Source organism: Phragmites australis, chromosome 24 (assembly GCF_958298935.1).
Source record: "Phragmites australis chromosome 24, lpPhrAust1.1, whole genome shotgun sequence".
NCBI lineage: Eukaryota > Viridiplantae > Streptophyta > Magnoliopsida > Poales > Poaceae > Phragmites > Phragmites australis.
Window position 1 is genome coordinate 3,624,860 of NC_084944.1, and position 27,009 is coordinate 3,651,868.

Here is a 27,009-nt window from a genome sequence, read left to right on the forward strand (position 1 = left end):
ATAGTTTATGAAAATTAAAATGTGAAATATAGGCGAGTGGGAGGACTTGATTGCGAGAGATAAATCGTACGAAAGACGGGGGCATTAGCTAGTAACTTCCTCTTTCTTCTGCACTGCTAATGACTAATTTAGGATGATTGTAGAGTGGTCTATAACTTCGATGAATCTTGCGAGTCATGCGTCATGCTGAATGCAGAGCGACGCAATGGCACAGTATCGTCAGATAAATTACTGGCAAGACGTTAATCCACTAGACTTCAGCTGTGATAGTGATGCGCATATGATGATTAACACTTGATGCTTAATTATTGGTCCTGCACGGCCAGAAAAATTAGTCGGCAAAAGGACAGGGGCAGCTTTTTGGCAATGCATTTCAGGGACCCATGCATTTTCTTTCTCTATGCTGAATTTATAGATGTTTGCTAAACCTATCTGTATAAATATAGCGTGTTTCTTTTTGGATGGGTTGACAGAGTGACAAATGGTGAGAACTAGATGGTAGTGTATAGTTTAATACATTGGTGTGCCTGTAGATTTCTATTTCCATGTCACGAGTATTTGTAGCATCTAAGAAACAAGTTCAATTCAGACACTATTTTATAGTTAAGGGGCAAAGAAGCAAGTGTTGCCTGTGACTTTTTTTTATCCTCTTCTACTTAGTATAACTGTAGTATCTAAACACACACGTAAACTCATACCAGTCCACTTACATTACTACCCATGCTAGACCTAATAACTATAGGCACGCACAAACTAGCTACGATTACCTTGCACCACCACTTACGGCACAGGCATGAGAGAGACCCCAGTGAGCAAGCGTCGAACAGCACTCAAACACGGATGGAATCTTCGCACACCTTACCACTTACCACCCGAGCTAATGCTCGGTCTATGTGTTGCCTGTGACTTTGTGTCTGACTGTTTTCACACGGAAAACTTAAGTCTTTATTTCTCTGAAAATTGATGCCACAATTACGTGGCAATGACGATGCTTGGTGCTGTACTTGTCTTCTATCATTTTCTCCAGAAATCTTTATTCCTTTTCTTATGTTTTGCGATAATAAGTTGTCTGTCTGTTTGGCAAACTCCAATTTCACAAATTTTTTGAGTTGGTCATCTCTAGCTCTATTTTTTTTTTTTTTGAAAATGGAGCTATGAACACACTAAAGGTCTTTGATGGAAACATCTTGTTTTTATTTGAACTGAAAACAGATATTTAAATTATTTTATTTTATCTTACAAACTCCAATCATATATGGATTTTGGAGCTGAAGCTCTGACAAATAATGATCTTAGTCTTTCCAAATAGAGATGATCATAAAGGTGCTAATGGAGTACATGCCTAAAGGTGGGCCCAAAATAACTGTACTAATACTTATAGTAGCTTAGCTTAACTGCAGCAGCTCCACCAAACCAAGATAAAAATTAAAATCCTTCAGAGATAATGCCACTAGTCCTATTCCACTGTTGACACCTTGGGCGCCGGCGCCGTGAGTTTTGATCAGCTCTTGACCAAGCTGCGACAGCGAACTCTCGATGACTCGGCGTGCCCTGCGCTTCGCGCATTCAGACTTGCAGTGAACCGCTGGGCTGGACCGCAGGCTGCGTGCTACGACCACGAGGTATTCAGACTCTCTCCATGACTTTGTAGTCCTTGTTCTGGTGCAACCTGTCAACTTGCTAGCGTAGTTGCGATATATACTAGCAGTATAAGGAACTGCCAGTGTAGATAGAACTGCTCGTATTTTTCTCTTTCTGAAAGTGCGTGCTTTGACTAGAAAGGTTACTGAAGAAGTGGTTGGTGTTAATGAGTTTATTGTAGTATACTAGCAGTATGGATAAAAGTATTATCCAACTGTACTCTTCCTTTCATTTTGCAGCAGTTAAATTAAGCAGCATGCTTTGCAATTCTAGGGACTCCTATGAAAGCTATTATTTTCTAGAAAGATTGAAGTCAATCTTTGGCATCATGAGGAAATAAAACAACAACTTAGAAACAACATGGAAATTAAATACAGGAAGAGCAAAAGAAAATGGTTACTAAGACTGTCTTCTTGTGACATTTCTGTTACTCTTCTCAATCGATCATCGATTATTCCGACAAGCCGACAGCTGTGCCTAGCATCTAGAAATCAGAATCCAGGACAAAATCTGAATCGAAGCAAGGAATTTTCGCAGTACTGAATGAGATGCCAAGCATCGTGTCAGTTTCTGGTAACTGAATGAGATCTCTTCTCCCCAGTAAGTAGCGACGTCAGCATCTCGTAACAAGCCGGGGCACGTGTCAAGTGTTTGGTGCTTTGGTCACAAGCATGGCCCGAGGTAGGCAGTGATTAGTGAACTTCAGGGTTGGTGGTTTACAGTCTTGGATATACTTGAAGCTGCAGACTACTTTACATGTCTCCGGTAGTTGCTTTGGCGATGGCATGCATGTTTGGTCGACCAAACCACCATGATGGCTGTATCAAAGATTCATCTTTTGTGGGAGAGTAGAAAGTACTCATGCATCTCGAGTTAGTTTGAGGAAAGTTCTAGTGCACATGCATGCATGGCACATTGGCACATCGCAGCTGATGACCATCCAAGCACATGGACAACTCTACTGCTATTTGTTAAAGGGACATGGCCCTTCATCCAATACCTATATTTGTTATGCTAATTTGTTAACGTACTAGTGTACCTAAGGACTCTCCCGGGATGGGATACAAGGTTCCACCCAGCTTAATGAACCGGGACGTCTTCCTCTCCGTGGTCTCATTTGTTTTTTTCACATACTAGCGTACCTTCTTCTTTCGTTTTGAAAAATTTCGCTACTCTTTATTAATATAACAAGCTGCTCTCCTGCGGGTTTGTTTCGAAAAAAACTAGCTACCTTCTCTCTATCTTTTCCCCAACACGAGGCCCCTGTTTGTTTGTGAACATTGGCCCCACCCATCAGTGACATAGTACCATGAAGAGAGCACAAGGATTCAGAGGAGCTCAACTGCACCATTTCAAGTATTACAGGGGTATATGTGCTCTAGCTTCAAGTATATATATATACAATGCAGCTTTTCCAACCACTGGACAGTAGTGCACCTGCTACATGGATAATGTTAACGCACCCAACAAATTTGTTGCAATAATGCTCGGGAGATTAAAATTTTCCATGGACCAAGTGACCTTGCATGCTGAATGCTTCTGATGATTCATTCTGCAAGCATGATGTTGCCAATTGTGCATATACAACGATGTGTTGGTGTACTAGCTAGGTCCACTTCAACAGGTAGCTTTTCACTATCTTGGATTAGATGAACTAAAGTATACATGAATGAGTGTTTAGTCCAACTGCAGCGTATTCTTTTGAATAATTCGAGACCTTGTGCTGATGATCTTTGAACAATTCCACATTGTCATATTGCCGGCCAATGCCATGCGCTTACTCGGTTTCATCTCTTCTTAACTGTTTGATTTAGACGTTACCGTAATTTCAATGTGATTGCTAACAAAGCGTGAAACTAACACTAACACTTGTGTACAAATTGCTGATATGTAAACAAAGTCTGCCTATAAGAACTAGAAAGGAATAAAATTGAAGGGTCCAACCAATTTGTGGATCTAGTATTTCTGTATTCAGAGCCAGTGTTTATTTCATAAGCTTTGTAACATGATGTCACACCTACCAACTGAATCTTTAGTTTACTTGTATAGGTTCAACTAGAGCATGCTACATTATATAAGATATATGAAGATACATAAGAGTCTCCAACAATACATGCCAACTAGCTACAAGGTTGTCCACATCTGATTTTTGTGAGGAGAGATGAAGAAGAGAGAAAAGCTAGCTCTTAATCTGTAGATAAACTATAACACATGAGATATTAAATACAAGATAAAAGGTACGACATGGTAATTGGTTGGGAGAGAGAACAAGAGTGGATGGACCAACCATTGGAGAGGCAAGTTTTTGCACCATCTATAGATGACATAGGGAAATAATAGATAGCAACTAGCTACACTGATGGATAAGACTTTCCTCTAAAGAAAATAATTGTATCAAACATGGTCTCATGTATTTGCGGATGGATCTAATTCATAGTGTGACACATGACAATTTATTTCCTTTATTGTTTCCACACACATGATTTGCTTTGGTTTCACCATAAGTTTTATGGTAATTTTTGTCATGTGTCGCGTTATGAATTGAGCCTAAATTGCAAATATGTGAGACCAGTTCTCATATGATTATTTTCCTAGCCTCTAATGTTATATGAACCTTGTGGGGCATAAACAATAAGGAAATATCTTGACTGAATCACATATTTGCCTATAGTAGGATTTGAATCAAATTTCTAAAGCAGGGCCTTTCTATATATACCTAGTGAATTCCATCAAGCTACGTGTTTTAAGTCTAATTAGGAACTACGCGCGTGTTACACACATATAAAATCAATAATATTATGTGGGTGCCAAAAAAAATTATGGGAAAAAATAATTGAAAAACAAAAAATTGAGAATGCATCTTTAAAGCTTCTTAACTTAAGATAGCGAGAACATTACATCTTTACACAGAGAAAGAAAATGTCATGGAAAGAAAATGGCACGAGGATGAGCTAACCTGCGATGCGCAACATGACAAAATGGGCTCAGAGTTAGATGCGATCATGCGAGCCACGGGAGGTGATTGATTGTTGCCGGGGGGAGGGACTCTAGTAATTTGATTACGTTCTATAATTAGTGTGGTCCAAGTACAAATTTGAGCGGTGTGATTAAGACTCACGGACGATAGATATCAAAAGCTCTTGCATAATTCTTGTATTCTTTATCTAATTATTATAGAAGATATATATTGAATATAGATAGAAAGAAATAATAGTGTATTAGTACTTTTTAATGCTAATAGTGACTATTAATTATTGGTTTCCAAACAATTGAGAGGGGAGGAGGTGGAGGACTAACTTTGATTATGGACGGTTTGATCCTATAAGATATATAATGAAGATAGTTTGAATCTGTCACAACTCATTTCTTTTATAGGAGTATATAAGTTTATATTTTGAGGATGAATTATGAACACAAGATTGAGAGGTCATCTATATATCTAATTCCTTCATAATCATAAAACATATGAACTATTATTCAATCGAGTCGTTTGGATGATTCATAAGAAAAAAGTAAAATATGACCCTAAAAAAAGTTAAAGGTTCTAGAGAGTGATATACTTCAAATAAAAATAATAATTAGGCTAGACCGGACCCTAGATTTCCTCCAAAACTCCAATCGATCAATTGTTCTATAACAATTTCATAGGAAAACTAGGAATTCACCATTCCTTTGTTGCATATTAACATTGTTTCAAATAAATTATTTCCAAACAAAAAGTCAAGCTAGAGGAAAAGTCCACCAAAACTTCATGCTATTAAACCTCCTGCTCTCATGATCAGTGATGTCTTCCTAATCCATCTCTTTCTCATGATCAGGAATGCCAGATCATAAGCCCTTTTTCACAAGGAAAATAAAAGGGAAAGTGTAGAAAATGAAATCCTCTCACCATATAGTCCCAAATATCTCAACCTAATCTGAAGTTTTCCTGCTTACCTACTCCTCCGACTATATATAAACCCTGCACCCTCCCCAATTTCTCCTCAGCTCTACTCCAAGAGCGTTGTACCACACATCAACCAAAAACCCCAAACAAGATCGCCATGGAGTGGCTCCAAGAACCTCTGAGCTGGGTGTTCCTGGCGACGCTGACCTTCGTGCTCCTGCAGCTGCGGCGGCGGGGCAAGGCACCTCTGCCGCCGGGCCCGAAGCCGCTGCCGATCATCGGCAACATGATGATGATGGACCAGCTGACCCACCGCGGCCTAGCGGCGCTGGCCGAGCAGTACGGCGGGCTGTTGCACCTCCGCCTCGGCCGGCTGCACGCGTTCGCGGTGTCCACGCCCGAGTACGCGCGCGAGGTGCTGCAGGCGCAGGACGGCGCCTTCTCGAACCGGCCGGCCACCATCGCCATTGCGTACCTCACCTACGACCGCGCCGACATGGCGTTCGCGCACTACGGGCCCTTCTGGCGCCAGATGCGCAAGCTCTGCGTGATGAAGCTCTTCAGCCGGCGCCGCGCCGAGACGTGGCTCGCGGTGCGCGACGAGTCAACGGCGCTGGTCCGCGCCGTGGCGAAGTCCGGCGGCGAGGCCGTGAACCTGGGCGAGCTAATCTTCAACCTGACCAAGAACGTCATCTTCCGCGCCGCCTTCGGCACCCGCGACGCTGAGGGCCAGGACGAGTTCATCGCCATCCTCCAGGAGTTCTCCAAGCTCTTCGGCGCGTTCAACATCGGCGACTTCATCCCCTGGCTCAGCTGGATGGACCCGCAGGGCATCAACAGCCGCCTCCGCGCCGCCCGCGCCGCGCTCGACAGGTTCATCGACAAGATCATCGACGAGCACATGAAGCGGGGCAAGAGCCCCGACGACGCCGACGCCGACATGGTCGATGACATGCTCGCCTTCCTCACCGAGGCCAAGCTGACCGGCAAGGCCGCCGCCTGCGACGCCGGGGAGGATCTGCAGAACACCCTCTGCCTCACTCGCGATAACATCAAAGCCATCATCATGGTACGTTCACGTCTCCTCTAACCTGCTGTCACGCTAATCACCGCAGCTTTACCGTCTTCGAATCATCAATTTTTAACGTGCGATAAGATCCTGAACCTGAATACTGGAAGCTGAGCAGGATATATGATCGATGAACAGCGACATGCATGCATGGTACACTGTGCTAGTGCTAGCTAGTAAAGTGGGACGCGTAACACCTGTGTACACATGCATGGTACACCTGCGCTAGTCCTAACAAAACGGGATTAATTGGAAATCAATTGGCGCCGAACAAAGTGGGACGGAGGGAGTATACAAAACAAGCTATCTTGAACAATAGATTTGATCGTGAGATTCTATAAATGGTATGTGTCGGACGTACCTAGTATGTGTGATTCGGTCGAGTAAATACATAGCTACATAGCTGCTGCTGCAACTCATAGAGTCTGTGCTGGATTCATTATTAATAGCATATAGAAGTGCTGGATTCAAGGCTATATTTTGGCAGTGTATTACTAGCATATAGAAGTGCAGGATTCAATGTTATGGTCATGTTCGGCAGTCCTCCAACTTCTAGATCCACGTTAAATCTTGAATTCATAGGTTAAAATAAAATAGTTTAAGTCTTTAGAGGTCACTCAAATACACTTAATATACCTACAACTCTAACTCTACTAATATTTGAAGCTAGAAATATCAGCTCCATAATTCTTAAATTTAGAGGTCTGCCACCCATCCAAAATATTACTACCTCCACGCAAGTAGAGTTGATGTTTCAGACAGGAAATCAGCCAAGTTTATTTGCCTGGAGGGAGTGACAGGAAAGATCTACCGTACCTACCATGCATAGGAAAGCTATAACTAATTGAGAGAAGCGTTTCTTATCCTCGCCAAAGAAACTAGGAAAGACAACATATGCACTCAACTGTCAACTCGTTTGCATTTTTCATACTCCACTTTACACCAAGATCTAGCTAATGTACACCAACCATAGACAAACCAACTCACGTGCACTTTTAGAGTATTTCACGTGTTATGAGTAGTGTGTGTCTATACATCATTTGAGCGATTTCTCAAAATAAAATTGGTCAAATTTTTGCCGCTTGTAACTACCTACATCTATTTATATTGTGACAAAACAACGATCAAAGTCTAATTTGAAAAATGTGTCACAATAAAATACGCTTTATATTTTTGAACGAAGAGAGTACGTTTTTTTACTCGTGGTGAGACAGGAGGTACCGGTGCCATCATTTGGCACTTCCGATTAAGTAGAACTCTTTGATAACAAGAGGTTGTATATTTCCAATGACAGTAAAAAAGCTCTTCTGTCTTAACGCTTGCATTATAATTCGCCACTATGCATTTCCCTTCTCCGTACATGCTACCAAATACTGTTCCACACTGTCTTTTTCAGCATCTTCCTAGACGCTCTGCCTTCCTCTACGTGCGTACGTCAGGCACTAGTAGCTTGAGACTATGACGATCGATGTATATTACATCCGTTCTCTTTTATTTGTCGTTTAGGATATCGACGCGGTTTCCAACAAACAAGTTTGATTATTACTTTTGACAACTATTTTTTATTAAAAGTTAATAAAAATTAGATGATGTTAAGTATTTTTCATAATAAATTTATTACTATCATTTTATGTATCAAATTCTAATAATTTTATGTATATTAATGGTCAAAGTTTTAAAAAATTAATTACACGTATTTTAAAACGATATTTATTTCAGAACGAAGATAGTACATACGGTTTGACATTTTTGACTGGCCCGCATGCATTGCTCAATAGTCAATTTTCTCATACTGGCTAGCATTCAACATCTAAATCTTGAGCACTGACAGCCGGCTGGCTATCTGCCGCCCAGGTGTATGTATATTGTCGCATGCATCCTTTTTTCTACTTGTTTTACACTTCTCCTCCTCGCTGTCTAGAGAATCGTGACAAGCTAAACGTAGCCACAAGTCAGAGCGGTAGGTGTGAATATGATGCTTTGATTTTATCTTCTTTTTTTTGGTTCATGGCCTTTTCCGGCTACTTTATCCCTAACTTTGATTTCAGGTTTCTGCTGAATATATACACGAACCATTATACTGAGGGGTCCCATGGTTCAAGTCTTTGTAATTATACGTTTGATGGGTTATTTCTGTAGATTACTTCTTTAAGCTGACGAAATTATAAAGTTAATTTTAATTATTTACTAATATTTTTAGGAAGCCAAAATATTTTTCTGAGGAAGCATTACCTTCTAAATCTGTCTTTGTTTACTACTACAAAAGTAGGGTACAGTTTAATCTAGTCATACTTTCCCATGTATTATTAGTACCTTTTTAATACAAAAAATGACGATACTTTCCGCAAGCACAAGTTTGGACCGTGCAACTTTTTCACCTACTACCGCATCTGTTTCATCCTTTACTATGATGTATTTTCATGTGATGAAAATTGAACATGAAAGCTTCCAAGATTGAGCCAACCATTCGAGGCTATGCATGCCACTTTTCAATGCATATTTTTCTCTCTTTACCTTATGTCATAGCTGATAAGCTCTGGCCACGTTGGTGCATGTCACCTTCCAAAGTAAAAGCATCATTTTCTGACTACAACTGCTCCCCTATCTTGCACCAACCATTTTGTTTTCTTAAATCCCAAGTTAAAATATTAGATTTCAAGTTTGTTACGTTCCATCTATGAAAATAAAAACCGTGTATCACGACATTGTGACTTTTGAACTATAAGCACTTACGTAATGTTATTTTTATTTTAAAATATATATCGTATTAGAATGCATTTAGTCGAGTTTCTGTCACATAAAAATTGATTACACGAATATATCCGTCACAATAAATTAAAGATACTTCACCGTCGTCTGGATTATGTACAAGCATGACCTACCGTGTCATACGAATGTTTTTCCCCCACTTGCTTGCGTATGCTAAACTAATGGTGCAACGTGGGAGTTTATTTACATGCTTGGATGATGGATGCAGGACGTGATGTTTGGCGGGACGGAGACGGTGGCGTCAGCGATCGAGTGGGCGATGGCGGAGATGATGCACAGCCCCGACGACCTCCGGCGGCTGCAGCAGGAGCTCGCGGACGTGGTGGGGTACGACCGGAACGTGAACGAGTCGGACCTCGACAAGCTCCCGTTCCTCAAGTGCGTCATCAAGGAGACGCTCCGCCTGCACCCGCCGATCCCGCTGCTCCTCCACGAGACGGCCGAGGACTGCGTCGTCGGCGGCTACTCTGTGCCCAAGGGCTCCCGCGTCATGATCAACGTCTGGGCCATCGGGCGCGACCGCGGCTCGTGGAAGGACGCCGACGTGTTCCGGCCGTCGCGGTTCACGCCGGAGGGGGAGGCCGCCGGGCTCGACTTCAAGGGCGGCTGCTTCGAGTTCCTGCCCTTCGGGTCCGGCCGCCGGTCGTGCCCCGGGACCGCGCTGGGCCTGTACGCGCTGGAGCTCGCCGTCGCGCAGCTCGTGCACGGGTTCAACTGGGCCCTGCCTGACGGCATGAAGCCGTCCGAGCTCGACATGGGCGACATCTTCGGGCTCACCGCGCCGCGCGCCACGCGTCTGTACGCCGTGCCCACGCCCCGCCTCAACTGCCCGTTGTACTGACGACGACGACATGACGTGCGCGGCAGCTGTTACTACGCATGCGTATGGTGGTGTTGATTCCGGGGTTGCACCATTGGAGGAGTTTTGGTGGCTTTATCTGGCTTTTTGTGTTTTTTCTTTTTCTTTAAAATCATGTCTGATACTATAGGGCAACAAAGGGACTCCCATGGCTAGCTGCATGCATGCTTAGGGTAAGGATTGAGCTGTGACATAAGAACAGATTCTGTGAACTTTCATGTAAAAATAAATACATTTTTTCTATGGGCCCTTGTATCCTGTGTTCCAATTTTTCTCGTGTTAATTATATATATTATATATGTGTGGGTTGAATTACTTCCACGGGTTCTTTTTTTTTTCTTCTAACACAAAACATAGTAATTGCACACATGATATGAAACTAAGCCTGGCTCAGTGCGCGGGAAGTCTGACTGAGTGACCACCCGATTTTGAGTCATCTGCGACTCAAATGTATTTTCTCTTTTTAATGCAAAGATATCTACTTCTCTTAGGTATTCTCATATTTTTGGTCCCGAGATGCCTACTTGAACGACCCATGTTCAATCACTGAAGTGTGGTTGAGTTTTCTTGAACTACATGTGACTACTGAGTGTTCACAAGTGTTGACAAATCCATGTGACAATATTTAATGGTTTTATAGGAGGTGAATAGTACTCTAATCAGATCTTAAAATAGCTATTGATTTCTAAAACAAGAATCAAACTTAAGCTAGAAGAAAGAAATGTAACTACTCGAGCAAGCAAGCTAGAACATGAAGAATAAACATGCAAACGTATAACTTAAGAGGATATTACGGAATTGAAACTTGCATTAAAAAGATGCTAGAAGTAAATTGTGGAATAGAAAGAGAATAGCGAAAGAGAATACCGATTTTTTCCTAAGGTATCAAAGAGTTGACACTCTTACTTAATCCTCGTTGGAGTATCCACACAAGAATATCGCTCCCCCTTGAGTCACTAGGACTAAAGTACTTATTAGTGATCGCCACTTCTCCATCTCCGAATTGGCGAACATTAAACTAAGTACAAACTCTTCCTGGAGCTCCTACAAGAATTCCAAGAGCTCACCAAGAACACCTCCAATTATCATGACCAGCTAGGTGTTGCCAACCACCAAGAGCAACAAGCTAACTGATTCACTTGATCTCTATCAAGCCTAAACAATAGCTAGATGTACACTCGCTACTCTTGAAGTACTAATGAAGTCCTTAGCCTTCAATTAGTGACTTGAAAATCAACTCAAGTGATCTCCCTTGTTTTTAAATGACACACATAGTGTATGAACCCTCTGGGTTGCAAGAGAAACGAATGAAACTGAGTGAGGGGCGTATATATAGGCTAGAGGTCTAAGTCTAGTAATTGCCCAACCACCCACACTTTCTGCGAATACCAGATGATATGGTGCACACACTATTGTACACATCGGATAATCCGGTGAGTAACCTATTCCAAAAGCTAGCCTGCCAGCTGTCAGTAGCCATTGCCTAAAAAGCTCTGGTGTTCTTCATACCACATCATCAGACAATCCAGTGAGTTCATTTCCCATGCACCGAGACACCAAGTCTAAAAATGCTCTGATGTGTTACACATCTCAACACCGAACCATCTGATGCCTTGAATTCCAATTCCTCAAAAAATTCTAACTTTCTATTAAATGCTCTGGTGTTCATCTTCTCTGAACACTGGATAATCTGGTGTACTTAACTTCAATTTTTCTCAGAAAATGTCCCTTCTGTTAAATACTCTGGTGAACATATTTACCATTACCAGACAATCTAGTGAGGCCATTCAGCTTCTGCTCAGAACAGGAATAAGGTTCGGTGAGTATAAGTCCTTCAACGCTGGACAATTCGGTGAGAATATAAACTCTGAGTCTCATCCAATTCAATTGACTTTGAGCGCTAACTTCTTCACTTCTCACCCATAGGCTTCTTTGAGATACCTAGTACTAGATTTTTACAAGTGTGCATCCAACTAAGTCTAGACTCAACTAGGTAAAGCTATAAACACTTAGCCCTCCTTTATAGTACGGTCAAAATACTAGAAAGGAATCTATATCTACTCTAAGTGTCATTCATAACCTTGTGACACTGAGAACTAGAAGATCCTTAATTTTGACGCAAATATCTTTTGATCGTCCAATGGAATCTCATGAGGGACCAAGAAAACTCATACAATTATTGTGAACTAAGTTTTTGATTTCCTTCAAAACATATGCGTTAGTCACAATGATACGATTGTTATTAATCACTGAAACACTTACTACTTACATAGGGGTTTAGATGCTACAATCTCCCCCTTTTGGTGATTGATGACAACACAAATAAGAATATAAAGATATGAATTGAAAAACACCCTATCATACTAGGCAATTAACGACATATAATAATTAAGCAAGAGAGAGCCTAGCACTAGAACAAACTATCATGCTAGTAGAATAAGAACTAAAACTGAGCATAAAAGAAAACACAATGCGATGACAAGCGAAACACATCAATTAAGAGCCAAATAACTTGTCATTACATCAAAAGCCATGAAGAACCAGCATTCCAACCCTAGACTACCCAAGCTCCCCCTAAGACTAAGAACTAGAAAGCTCACTAGCCACTCTACAATCTCTCTCCAACATAAAAGACTCACCCTATCACTTAGACTCTCTTCCCCTTTGGCATCTAAGCACAAAAAATAGTACACTCCTAGACACCTAAAGTCGGAGGAGAGGAGGAAGCCGACGCTGCTGCTAACGATCACACCTCGAACTGTGAGCCTAAATCTATATCTAAATCTGATATCTCAATGGTAGCAAGGTCAACAATGGGCTGAGGAGGTTGTACTGTCTCTGTAGGGGCCTCTGAAGCTGGAGCTAGGGTGGAGCTGGTAGTGTTGGTATCCTGAGTAGTCATATTCTGTCATGCTGCATCAAGTTCCTCGAAAGCAGACTGAATGACAGGTGGAGACTAAACGGACGGCTGCCGCGACGGTACGGTGGGCTGTGGTGAGTCCTCAAAACGAAGAGCGCTAGAAGTCAACAGTGTATAAAGAGAAGGCAAGACTAACCTCTGTGTCGTCCCGACAGGCTGAGAAACGATACCAATGCTGAACAATAGTGACAGGTGAAAAGTTGACACTGGTATACCCAAAAAACCACTGATACTGCTTAGGAGAGGACTAGGTGCTGGGGCTGGTGCCTGAGGAGCTACTAGTAGCTAAAGGTCTGATGCCTGAAAGGGAGAACCAAGACATCCGAATATGAATGTGAACATGCGATCGTTGTTCTCTCTGTCAGCCTGAAGTGCTGTTAAAGTGGCCTGCTGCTGATTAAGCAATTGCATTAACACAAGCTGCTGCTCCTGTTGGCATAGCATGTTTTCCTGTAACTTGGCCTACTGCTTTGCATGAGCTAATTGCTGCTGCTACATCTGCTGAAGGATGAGAGCAAACTCTGACAGAGGTGCGGCAGGGGGCACAAAGGGCGCTGCCTCAGGTGTTGTAGTAATTGTAGTTGTAGGAACAACCTGAGAGGATCCTCCAACCTCAGCGTTGTGTGACCTAGCAACCAGTGGGAAATACTTGAGATCCGATGAATCCGAGTTGCTGTCACTCAGGTGAAAAGCATGCGGGAGCTCTACCTCAACCTCTGTAAGGGTCTGGTCCTCCGCTACTACTTTCTCTCTCTACTAGCAGCTGGTAGTTGCTCCTGAGCGTGGAACATCGCACACTGACCTTGGCGTCTATCTGAAGGTGTTGTGGGAGCATATACATTGAAGTACGTGAAAGACTGCTCATAGGTCTGAACAAACTCTGGGAACCTGGTCGAATGTGCAAGCAAACGAGATATGAAATGAGCGTTTGGTTGTTGTCTGGCCATGATCATCCCCTCTGCAATCACATCCTAAATCTCATACAGGATCAAGTCAACTACGTCAAAACGTCGGTGAGTGAGTATAGATAGAATCAGCCACTGCTGCAAGCTGGTGATCGCCTATCCATATCCAATCATTAGGATTAGCCTGCATCAAAAAAGCCATGTGTAACACCTTCGCCTCAAGAATCAGCATGTCTGGCTCATGGGGTGATCCTGGAATGAAAGGCTGCCTAAAGATCGGTTGGATCTCATCGTCTGTCGGGAACACTCCACCAACGAGAGGACGGTGGGGTGACTGAGCGTGAGGGTGAACAATCTCGTGCAAAGACCGAGAGCTCGCCTGAAGACACGACACCTCAAGAATGTTGTTCCTGTAGAGTCTCCAACTCTCTCCCTAGAACATGAACTGTATGAAGTTCTTCTCGTGTGCTATCCAAACCATGGCATACAAGACTCTCACTCAATCCTCCATGAATCTTCTCACTCTTGATAATAGTTCTGCAAGTCCTAGAATGGCCTCAAAGTGAGCTCTCGTATCAACTCCATCAGCCGCTAGCTCCAAGTAATGCCAGTTGAGCTTCTTATGAATGCTCAAGCTGACTCTCCTCCTGATATAAGAAGCGTGAAAGCTCCCCTGGAGGATCGTCTAGAACCTAGGGCTGACCCCTTCATCCCTCTGCAGGGTGAACCACTCTCCAATAGGCACAAAATGGACCTTCTTGATCCTTGGGGACTTGTAAATGGTCAAGTCCAATAAACGGATCTCTCCCTGAGGCTGTGACTGCTCTGTCTGCTCCTCCTCTAGCTGAGGCTCCTGTCGAGCCCTCTTCCAGCTCTTCTGGCCGGATAGAGTCGAACCCAACCCAGCTGCCTGATGGGTGCGGGTGGATCGACACGACAGAGACACCTCTCCTCATCTAATCCGCAGTCCTCGCTGAGAGATAGGGGCATCAGCGACTGCAATCGTTTGATCCCACTCCTTCTGTTCCTTAGTTTTCTTCTTCTTGGGCTGCTCGACAGCCTTTCCCTTGTCACAGCGCTCACGATCCATCTAAGAGATCAAAGAAGAAAATATGGATGAGCGAGAGATTTGGGATTTTGAAATTTGAATGAAATGTGCCCAAATTTGAATCTTAAACATGATTTTGTGAAGAATTTAGATGAGCATGCTAGGAATTCATGTTTACGACTCTAATTAGGGAACAATTTCATGAGATTTAAATTTTATTGCTGCAATTTGACTGAAATTTGCGTAATATTTGAACGAATTTGAGTGAATTTTGAGCAAAATTGAATCGAATTTGAGCTAAGGCTGGCCGAATTTGAGGAATTGCCAGAGAGGAAGCTCACCACAAAGAAGATGATGATTTGGAGATGGGTGGTGAGCTCCTAGAGGCCGGCAATGGTGAACTCGTGGTGGCATGGCTTTGCTGCGGTGACAGTGGCTGCTCTAGCGCGGGCACAGGGAGCTACTACGGTGGAGCTGCTACGATGAGGTGCGGTGGCAGTGTGCTCAGCAAGTGTGAGAGAGCTGTGGTGGAGGCGCTGGCCAGTGGTGGGCTACGACAAGCGGGAGATCTCGGGCGGCATGATGAGTGGATCAAAATTGAAATAGAGAGATTCGGCCGAGAGGAAATATATGACATGTGGGTCTAGCCAAAAAAGCGAACACAGATAATCCGACGATAACAGTTGTGAGCACCAAAGAATTTAACAGAACCTCTGCAGATTTGCTGAACACTGGATAGTTCGGTGAGTAACCACTCTGAGCACCGGACCATTTCTGCCTCAAATATCCAATATAAACATCGGATGGTCCGGTGAGGAAAGTTTTGCATGCACTGTACTATTTCTTTTCCTTTTGAATTTGCTGTCGCTGATACAAGCACCGAAAGGTCTGGTGAGGCAATCCGAGGTAACGCCAGACCTTTTTCCATAAACCTTAGTAACACCGACAAACTAGGCGTCGGATGGTATGTTGGGAAGAAAGAAGAGAGCACTGGACCATATGATGATAAGAAATGATTTTGTTGAACTAAGATTTCACGCTGAGTCCGAACTTCGAATTATCACACAACAAAAACACATGTTTGGACTAGTTTGAGTGAAGTCTCACCCTCTCAAATACTCATTTGCAAATATTTGCCAAATGGCTATCTTATAATAATTTTAAAATAGGTAATAAAAACCAAAGAAAGGAGGAAGAAAACGCTAAAGAAATGTTTGAGCCATATTGATTATGACTTCAAAGATTAAGGCTTTAAATTCGCTAGGACATGACTCAATAGGCATTAAGCACTTATATTTTTCTAATCACATTTATAGAGGTGTATGTTCACATGGAAAGCGAACAACAATCTCAAAGAGTAATATTCTCCTTTGTGATCTCTACTGTCAATGTACATGAAATGCATAACAAGTACATGAATTTAAACATGAGTACAAATTATATGGCATGTGGATGCATAGCAATAAAATAAACATCTTATCATATTACTTCCCTTCTCGAGATTCTTCACGGTGAACCCAACTACATACCTTGAGCAAAACAAAGAGGCCACCAACTCAAGCAAAACCCACGTTCACCACTATCTTGAGAAGGTTAGACAAGCGCATATCATGATGTGCATCTATATGACAAGGGCATCACATGATGTTAGAAGCATCTATTACGTTTAGCTCACTTCTCAACCTACTAAATGTGACTTCATCTAGAGGTTTAGTGAAGATATTCACCAATTGATCTTTCGACCTTACACCGCTAAGAGAGATATCATTTTTAGCCACGTGGTTGCTAAGGAAGTGATGACAGATATCTATATGCTTTGTGCGAGAGTATTGAACTGAATTATTACCATATTTTATGGTACTCTCGTTGTCATAAAAGAGTGGAACCTTATCTAGATTTACACTAAAGTTTAACAATGTTTGTTTCATATAAAGGATTTGAGCACAACATGCTCCGACAGCTATATATTCGGCTTCTGCGGTTGACAAAGCTACGAAATTTTGCTTCTTAGAAGACCAAGAAACAAGGGACCGTCCTAGCAAGTGGCACCCACCCAAAGTACTCTTACGATCCACATGACATCTGGCAAAGTCTGAAACTGTGTAACCCAAGAGTAGGAAACTAGCACATTTGGGATACCACAAGCCTATGCTAGGTGTATGCTTAAGATATCTTAAGATTCTTGTTACGATGCTAAGATGAGATTTTTTAGGATTAGCTTGAAAGCGAGCGCACATGCATACACTAAATATTATATCGGGCCTAGATGCGGTAAGGTAAAGGAGAGACCCAATAATAGAACGGTAAAGCTTTTGCTCAATCGATTTAGCCGATTCAGCCAAGTCGAGATGTTCATCGGTAGGCATTGGAGTCTTGATTGGCTTGCAATCATCCATATTGAATTTCTTAAGAATATTCTTCATGTACTTCTTTTGGTGGATAAAAGTCCATTCCTTCAGTTGCTTGATTTAAAATCCAATAAAGCAGTTAAGCTCACCAATCATCGACATCTCAAACTCTCTTGACATCAAGTCCCCGAATTACTTGCAAAATTCCTTGTTAGTTGAACCAAAGATTATATCATCAATATAAATTTGACAAACAAAAAACTCATTGTTGATGATCTTTGTAATAATGTGGTATCCACCCTCCTGATCTTGAATCCTTGATTGACGAGAAAGTCACGTAGGCGCTCATACCAAGCTCTTGGGACTTGCTTGAGTCTGTAGAGTACCTTGTGTATTAGGATATCTATGGTCTTCAAAATCGGGTGGTTGTTCAACATATATAACTTTATTTATAAAACCATTTAAAAAGCACTATTCACATCCATTTGATAAAACTTTATATCATGATGCAAAGCGAATGTAAGAAGGATGAGTATGGCTTCAAGCCTTGCCACGAGAGCGAACGTTTCTCCGAAATCTAAGACTTCCACTTGTGCAAAACCTTGAGCGATTAATCTTTCCTTGTTGCGAACCGCCACACCATTTCATCTTGTTTGTTGTGGAAGACCCACTTGGTTCTAATGACATTCTTATCTTGAGGCCTCTCTTCAAGAATCCAAACTTCATTGCAGGTGAATTTATTGAGTTCTTCTTGTATTGCCATCACCCAATCCGGATTTTTTAGGGCTTCATCTACATAAGTAGTTTCTACATAAGAAACAACTGAGTAATGTTCACAAATGAAATATATTGATGAGAACGAGTTATTGCTCCCCTCGACGGACTCTCAATGATCAAATCAATTGGGTAATACTTTGATATATGTGTTTGCTTCACTTGCGATTCTTGTGGTGTGTTTTGCGGTGGTTTAACATCTTGATCTTGTGCTTGAGCTTCTTCTTGAGAGATGTGTACATCATGTGATGTAAGAGGTTGTTCATCTTTTTCTTCATCTTGATCCACTTAGGGCACCAATGAGGTGTGTGGAGTGAAAGTAGAAGGTATATCGTTGTCATCCTCCTTATGCTTGATATATCCAATGGCCATTTTCTCCATCACATCTCTCAAGAGTTCATCACCTACGTCACAAGCAATACCTTCTTCTTGGGAGCTATTAGATTCATCAAACTTCACATCACATGTTTCTTCAATAAAACTAGTGGCATTGTTGAATACTCTATATGCTTTAGAGTTAGATGCATAACTAACAAGAAATCCAATATCACAACGACGCTCAAACTTCCCTAGGCGTTCTCTCTTTTTTAAGATAAAGCACTAAAAACCAAACACTCAAAAGTATGAGATATTGAGTTTCCTCCCAATGAGAAGCTCGTATGACGTCTTCTTCAATAGTCGGTCAAGGTACACTCTACGCCGTGTTGATTACTTCCGTTCAAAATTTCTCCGGCGTACCATACTCATCCAACATAGCTCTTGTAAGTGTAATTAATATCTTATTCTTCCTCTCTACTATGCTATTTTATTGAGGAGTGTAGGTTGATAGAAACTCATGCTTGATGCCTCTTTCTTCACAATACTCTTCATCTTGAGTATTTTTCAAATATGTTCTGTTGTCGCTTCGAATCTTCACTAATGTGGCTTCAAACTCATTTTAAGCTCTCTTTGCGAATTTTTTGAAGATCCTAACGGTCTTGCTCTTGTCATCTAGAAAGAAAGTTCAAGTGTATTTTATATAATCATTAATAATGACAAAGCAATAAAGATTACCACTAAGACTTTTGTAATTAGTTAGTCCGAAGAGGTCTATGTGTAGTAGCTCCAAGGGGCTCAATGTATACATAATCGCCTTGTAAGGATGTGAGCTTGCAACTTGCTTTTTTTTGCTTGGAATGCGCTATATAACTTGTCCTTCTCGAAGATCATGTCCTTCAAACCAACCACTAATCCGTTCTTGAATGCTTTCTTGAGTTGGCTCATTCTAATATGTGCAAGTCGATGATACCAGAGCCAACCCAAAAATACCTTGGTGAAAAGTCACGTTGTCAAGCTAGCTCCATTAGACAAAAAATTCACAAGATATATATATATATATATATATATATATATATATATATATATATATATATATATAAAGCCTTTAAAGATTATATCATTATGCTTATTGCTAGTAATGACAACACCAACATCATTAAAAAGACATGTGAAGCCTAAATCACATAGTTGAGCTACGGAAAGTAAATTAAAACTAAGAGACCCAAACCTACCATATTTATCTTAGAATTATCACTAAAAGTGACTTTATCATATCCGTCCACTTCATCTTCTAGTGAGGTGAACATATTTACATATCGATCATATTGTGTACATCCACTATCAAACACTCAATGCTTACCACCGGCTTTGTAGTTCACCTTATTACCTTTTACCATAAGGCATATAGGTGGTGGTGGAAGCGGTGGTTCTTCATTGGTGATGGCGAGACCTGCGAAATTTGCGTGCCCCCGGCTTTATAGTTTACCTTGTTACCTTTTGCCATAAGGCACATAGGTGGTGGTGAAAGCGGTGATTCTTCATTGGTGATGGCGAGACCTACGAAATAATTATCTTCATCATCACTCGAATCATTGCTTGAGCTTTCACCGAAGGCCTATTCACCAACAATATATGACTTGCGGCCACACCCTTCTTGTTGAAGAGCTTCTTCTTTGAGTTCTTGTCTTGGCTCTTCTTGTGTTTGTCCTCATCCTCACTTGTTTTAATCTTCTTGCTCTTGTTATTGCTCTTCTTGTTGGGATGAGAGCAATCATATGACATGTGGCTAAGTTCACTACAATTGTAGCACATCTTCTTCTCTCCACTACCGAACTTGTCAAATTTCTTTGGAAGAATTTGTTCTTTATTGGATCATAGTTGTATCTCTTCTTGTTGAACTTGGAGATCATCTTTGTAGTTCTTCTCATAAGAAGAGCAAGCTTGGTGTCAGAGTCGGAGTTATAATATTATCATCTTCATCACTTTCACTTGATGATGGAAACTTGATCTTCTTCTTCTTGTCACTTTTTGCCTTGAGAGAAATGTTCTTCTTGGTTGAGAATTCTTCTTAATCACCAAATAAGAACATCTCATGAGCTCTTATCTTTTCAACAACATCGGTGACAGTCATGCCATTGATATTCCATTTATGAAGGAGAGATATGACAGTATTGTATTATATCTTGGGAAGTACTATCAATATCCTACGAATAATGTCTCGCTGAGACAATTGAGTTAGCTTAAGAGAATTGATTTCTTCCATAAGCATATTCATGCGAGAGTACATGCCGTTGCATAGCTCATTAGGAAATATCTTAAATTGATTGAGAGTATTCATAAGCACATGATATCTCTCCTCTCAGATTTTCTTAGATCCTTCATGAATTTCCAAATATCATGAGCTAATTCCTTACTCCTCACTCTAAAAAATATTTCTTCACTAATTCTCTCAAATATGACATTTTTAGCTTTAGCACTCCACCTCACTTGTTGCTTGAAAAATGATTGATCAAACCCAATAGAGGTGGTAAGCCAAACTTTGGAGGAAATCACCTCAAGATAGTTCGCCATGTGAACTTTCCAATAAGCAAAGTTCTTTCTCTCGAATTTTAGCATGCTACCGCCATTTTTCGGAGCCATTGCTCTAGGATTTTAAGTCTATCAAGAGTACGATACTCTGATACGAATTGAAAGGATCTAATAGCCTTGAGGGGGTGAATATGGCTCTAATCAAACCTTAAAATAATTGTCGATTTTTAGAATAAGGAACAACCTTAGCCTACAAGAAGTAAATGCAACTACTCGAGCAAGCAAGCTAGAACATGGAGAATAAACATATAAGCATATAACTTAAGAGTAAATTGTGGAATTAAAACTTGCATTAAAGTAGATGCTCTGAAAATGCTCCAGTGCGTTACACATCTCAACATCGGACCATCCGGTGCCATAAATTCTAATTCCTCTGAAAATTTCAACTTTTTGTTAAATTCTCCGGTATTCATCTTCTCTGAACATCGGACAATCCGATGTACTTAACTTCAATTTTTCTCAGAAAACGTTCCTTCTGTTAAATACTCCAATGCATATATTTAACATCACCAGACAATCTAGTGAGGTCATTCAGCGATATGTCCATCGACAACGAAACGTCTATAGTGACTTCATCAATATTCAATTTCTATATCTGCATGCTTCAATATACGTTGTGTGAGTATACAGGTGTAGTGATGTGAGCATGTAACATATCTATTTATTTCTTTAAAAAAGTTAGAGATTACATAGTACTACTAACAATAAAATATTATAGTATGGTACACGCACCTAAATTTTATAAAATTTATAGCATGGTACACGCACCTAAATTTTATTTTATAGTTCTGATCCTTAGCAGTTGCACTAGTTTATGAAATAGGGTCTTGTACTACCAACCGCTCTAACCGTGCATCACTGAATGTAGAAGCACACGAATTTGACCACCGAACACAACATACAAACACAATGAACAGCTATGCCATTATTGTCTGCTTCAACTTTTCTGGTGCAACAAACCTTTTCCTTGTTAGAGATTCGAAAGAAATGGCCCGTTAACAGACACGACAATAATTCTAAAGTAAGAATGGACGAAATTCAGATATGGCCCCTGCAGAGATAGATCAGCTCTTTGTATCGTGGGTCCTTCAGTCCAGTCCATTCTCCATTCCAGTAGTGGCTCTATATGGGTAAATGAAAGGCCGAAGACTTCAGCACATTTTCATCTAAAATTTCACTAGTTTAACTCTTTCTATACTGTTCAATATTTCAAGAAGCTTAGCTCTTCAAATTGATTTTTCATCATCCATAGGAGGCCAACTACTGTTTATTTCTTCTCAAGTTTTGTTTCTGCTTGGTCAGATGCCCTTATATATGTCACTCATTCACTCTAGGGTTTGGTTGAGATTGTGACCAGAGTAGCTAAAATGCGCGTTTTGGAGTGAAATAACAGGATTTGTTTAGGGAATGGATATAATCCTGACAGTCTTAATTTCCTTATTTGATAAGTTGTTTGCAAATTAACGGCAACAAAATCATTGATCTAGTCTTGATTAAGGAAGACATGTATAGAACGTTGGTGGCACATCAACGCATAACTCGATCTTCTTAAGCGATGTAGAAGACTCAAACGACCAAAAGAGCTTTCATACTTTTTTGTTCAATCATTTAGCTAGTGGTTATTATTTTGCTATAAATAGCTTAGCTAGTGCTTGCTACTATATATAACTTTTGATCAACATAACTCTTGATTGCTCCTATTTAGCATACAATGGTGCAAATAAATAGAATGCTGAAAGTTTTCAGCATAATCGATATATGGGATAAGCTAGAGATCATAGTGGTAATCCAATCCTGACGAAAGGCGATGCTCATGCATACCGCTCAAAGATTCCCATAAAATGGTTCTGAGGGGATTAAAGTCATTCAAATTGAGTGGTAGAACTAACGATAAGAACGTTTTGTCCCGTTTGGTGTAAAATTCAACGATCACGATCACGATCACGGTATAGGAGGTGATCATTCCATCAGAATCAATCATCAACATCCAAGAGCAGAGAAATAGATTGTGCTCCTAAATTGCGCATCGCTCTCAATGCTTGACAAAATCGCGGCATATCCATCCCAATTTCAAGTACTAGATCTCCCCAACTCCAACACCGCCAATATATATATATATATATATATATATATTGCGTCACCTCAGTTACAATTAAAAATCAACATAGTTACTATCCGCAAGATAGGCAGTTATAATCAGAAGTAAATAAAAAAAATTGAGTTACAAATTCGTTATGAATGAATGTCACTCCTAACGAATTTTTTGGCTAGTGATGTACAATCTAAGGAACATAATTGTAATCATAGTACAATCTAAAGCGTAACGCGTTAACTTCTTATGTTGTAATTATATACTTCTCGACATGCAGTTGTAACTAGTCTTTTTGAGTTGTATTTAGAGGGTGGCACAACAGTAAACTACAATACTCCTATGCGCATAATAGATTCGATGTGTGTATATATATATTATGTGCATAACTCTAGTTCATGTTATGCCTAGCCAAACCAGCAAGCTAGTTTTTTTCATAGCGCGCCAATATCTCGCTAGATGGTCCGTAACCACGCCCTCTTTTCATCTCCGTAACTGCCCCCGATTCACTCATCCATTTTTGCGATGTGCCGACTCCATCGCCCCTCAGAATTGTTGTACTGCTTTTTCCGCTCGTCGTTGTTGCAAACCGCTGCCTAACTCATCGCTCTACTGCCTCCTTGTTGCCCTCTCCGTCTCCCATCGGATTTAGTGCTTGTGCACCTAGATTCGGCGGTGGGGATTCGCACGGGTTCATGGGTTTCATGGCGGGAGTTAGCGCGAGGGGCGACGCCGTCTTCTCTACCCCCGGTGCCACCGTTGTCACCGCGCACACGTGCTTCTTGTTGACCTCATCAATCGGTGAAGGCACCTGTAACCCCCATTCTTTCATTTGTTGTGATTTTGATTCGGTACCTAGGTTTTTTTGGGGTGAGGCTGTTTAGCGTCGATATTCTATGCTTTTGTGCTCGATTAATGATAGATTTTTATACGGTTTTTGATGACTATTTCGCAAAATTGATGACTAGTGGTAGATGCATTTTGATTTGTTAGGGTTAGGTATTATTGACGATTTTGGGGGCAAATTTGTATGTATGAGCAGGCAAGAAGCATATAGTTAGAAGGGAAATCTCAGTGTAATTGTTTTGTAGGTCGTAATTGCATATGAATTAAGTTACTACTGATAGCCGTTTTTGATATAAACACATATACGGCGAGTCTATTCTGCGTCTAGGTGCATTATAGTTTACCACTACGCATACCCCCAGTAACAACTTAAAAAATTATCAGTTACAATTCGCTAGGTAGACCAGTTACAACTACGCGTCTAGAAGTATATAATTGCAACACGAGAAGCTAACGAGTTACAATCAGTTATAGTTAATATATATATAAGGATTAGAGTTACATTTTAGATTGTACTACGATTACAATCATGTTTCTTAGATTGTACATCATTAAATAAGAAATTCGTTAGGAGTTACGATTCATCTATAACACAGTTGCAACTCAATTTTTTTATTTACGTCTTGTTGTAACTTTCTGTCATGCAAACTGTAACTCTACTATTTTTTAATTGTAATTGAGGGTGATACAACAGTAACTAGAACTGAGCCTAGACACATAATATATATATATATAGCTTGTGTATTATAATTAGGACCATATGTTTTATAAATATAGTCTTGCTACGTTATGGGAGATAAAATTAATGAAACTGCTGGTGTTCATCTATAACACAATTGCAACTCAATTTTTTTATTTATATCTTGTTGTAACTTTCTGTCTCGTGAATTATAACTCTACTATTTTTTAATTGTAATTGCGAGTGACACAACAGTAACTAGAACTGAGCCTAGACACATAATATTTATATAGCATATGTATTATAATCATGACCATATGTTTTATAAATATAGTCTTGCTACGTTATGGGAGATAAAACTAAAGAAACTGCTATCGGTGTACTGTACATCAGAGGTACAGATCAGTGATATATAATGTAGCAACATGATGAATATTTTGTCAGAGGAAAGGAAAATGTTGGTTGCTGTGGAACTCATCAGTTAGCCACTCATAACCGAGATGTGTCGGAATACTCGATGGAGTGGACAGAGACGTTATACATGCTGTTCGTTGGAGCTGCACAGGAAAATTGGTTGAGTAAAAGTAAAGGCCAAGAAATCTGGGAGGCGCAGGAAGGCCGGTAAACATTCATCTGATATGACGGATATGGTTGGTTTGGTCCCCGGCCGCGACGTGACGGCGTTTGGTTGGAGCTCATCGGCTGGCCACCCCCGGGCCCCAAGCGATCGCCGTCGTCGTGTGCAGTGCCTGACCCATACGTGTGGCTGCCGCACGCGCGACGTCATGCGCATTGGACTTGGAACCAGTGGCTGGCTAGCTTGCCGACGAGCTGAGCTACCGTTCTTCCGAAAATCTGACCAAAACAACCATTGGCGCCACGCGTGTGCACACATTACCGGTGCTCCACTGTTCATCCGGAAATCTGACAGGAACAGATTTGATGGTGCTGACCACCAACCATGATTTAACAGGTTTTTTATTAAGCCGATCGTGACTTAAGAGGTGATGCAACACTTGCCTTTTTCTTCATGTTCCAGTAGTAGGGCAGGAATCAGGATCAGACACTAGGAGCCAACCACTTCCACCTGGAAATATTCAGATATCAGAGTGTCTTGCGCATGCGTCGTCGTCCGATGCGGCCTTCATTCTCGCCGATCTTTTTGGCCAACGACAGGCTCGGCTCGGCTCCACAAGCTGCAGGAAAAGTTGGAAAGGCGAGGAGAAAAAGATGATGGACTCATCCATGGACGGCCGATCCCTAGGACCTTCTCGGCCTTCTTTCTTCTCGAGAGGTCCTGGTCTAATAGATTTTGACAAACTAAGTTAAAATATATTTTATTTTATTTGTGATGAGTGATTGATATTAATATTTATTTGATTCTATGATTTTTGGTTTTACATGAGTGTTGATGTGATTTAAATTGATTTAGAATTTTATTTGAATATATTGATTATGGATTAACTGGAATTGGAGTTGGAGATATGTGTTTGCTTGTCTTATGGTATACAAGTGATGGATGCAACTTGATGGTCGACGACGGGATTATCAGGTCAAACAGAGTATTTGGTGCCAGACGATCAAGGAGACTGGGCGGAGTCAAGAGTAATTTTAGCTGAACACGTGGAGGTCAAGCAGAGCATGTAAATCAGATGGAGACGGGGTTTTGATAAAGTTAAGCGAAGGGAGAGTTGGTGCAAGTGACAAGGTGGTCCGAGAGATCGGGAGCGGGAGAGATTTGCCCGCGGCCAGGATCGTATGAAGGAGTACATACGTTCACATCGAAGCGCTTGCTTAAGCAAGGCGGCGAGTCATGCTTTAAGAAGTGTGCAGACGATTTCGCGGTTTGGCCTCAAACCAGTGGGAGGACTAGAGCAGTACGTGGCACCATCGCAAAGCTTGCATCGAGGCGAAGCTAAGTTGTGAAGGCGTCGTGGCCGTCTGATTAATAAAGAAGAAAATAGACCAAAATATCCTCGATGTTAGGTAGAAGTGTACTCAAAGAGATGGATATTTTGAGAAAAAAAAGCTAGTAAACTTAGGAATTAAATTTTCTAGACCTATAAATGGAGGAGTGGGGCTACGAGAGAGTTTGAACCAGCCACTTAAGCTCCTTTATTTCATCTATTTGAGAGCTTAGAGCTAGGGTTTTAGAGTAGAGAAGGATAAGTGCTTAGCCTATGTAATATGTGAGACTTTTGAGAGATAAATCTTTGTAATCCGTCTAAAATAGAGCGGACATCTTTGAGTAATGAAGTTTATGCTTTTG

General features: G+C 41.0%; 1 protein-coding gene across 1 annotated transcript; it reads left to right on the forward strand.

The window, feature by feature from the left end:
* Window positions 1-5,605: 5,605 nt before the first annotated feature.
* On the forward strand, window positions 5,606-10,433 carry LOC133907020 (cytochrome P450 84A1-like). The gene is made up of 2 exons (XM_062348993.1): window positions 5,606-6,596; window positions 9,574-10,433. Exons 1-2 carry the CDS (start codon window positions 5,685-5,687, stop codon window positions 10,204-10,206), a joined length of 1,545 nt encoding a protein of 514 aa, XP_062204977.1. The 5' UTR covers window positions 5,606-5,684; the 3' UTR covers window positions 10,207-10,433.
* Window positions 10,434-27,009: the final 16,576 nt, after the last annotated feature.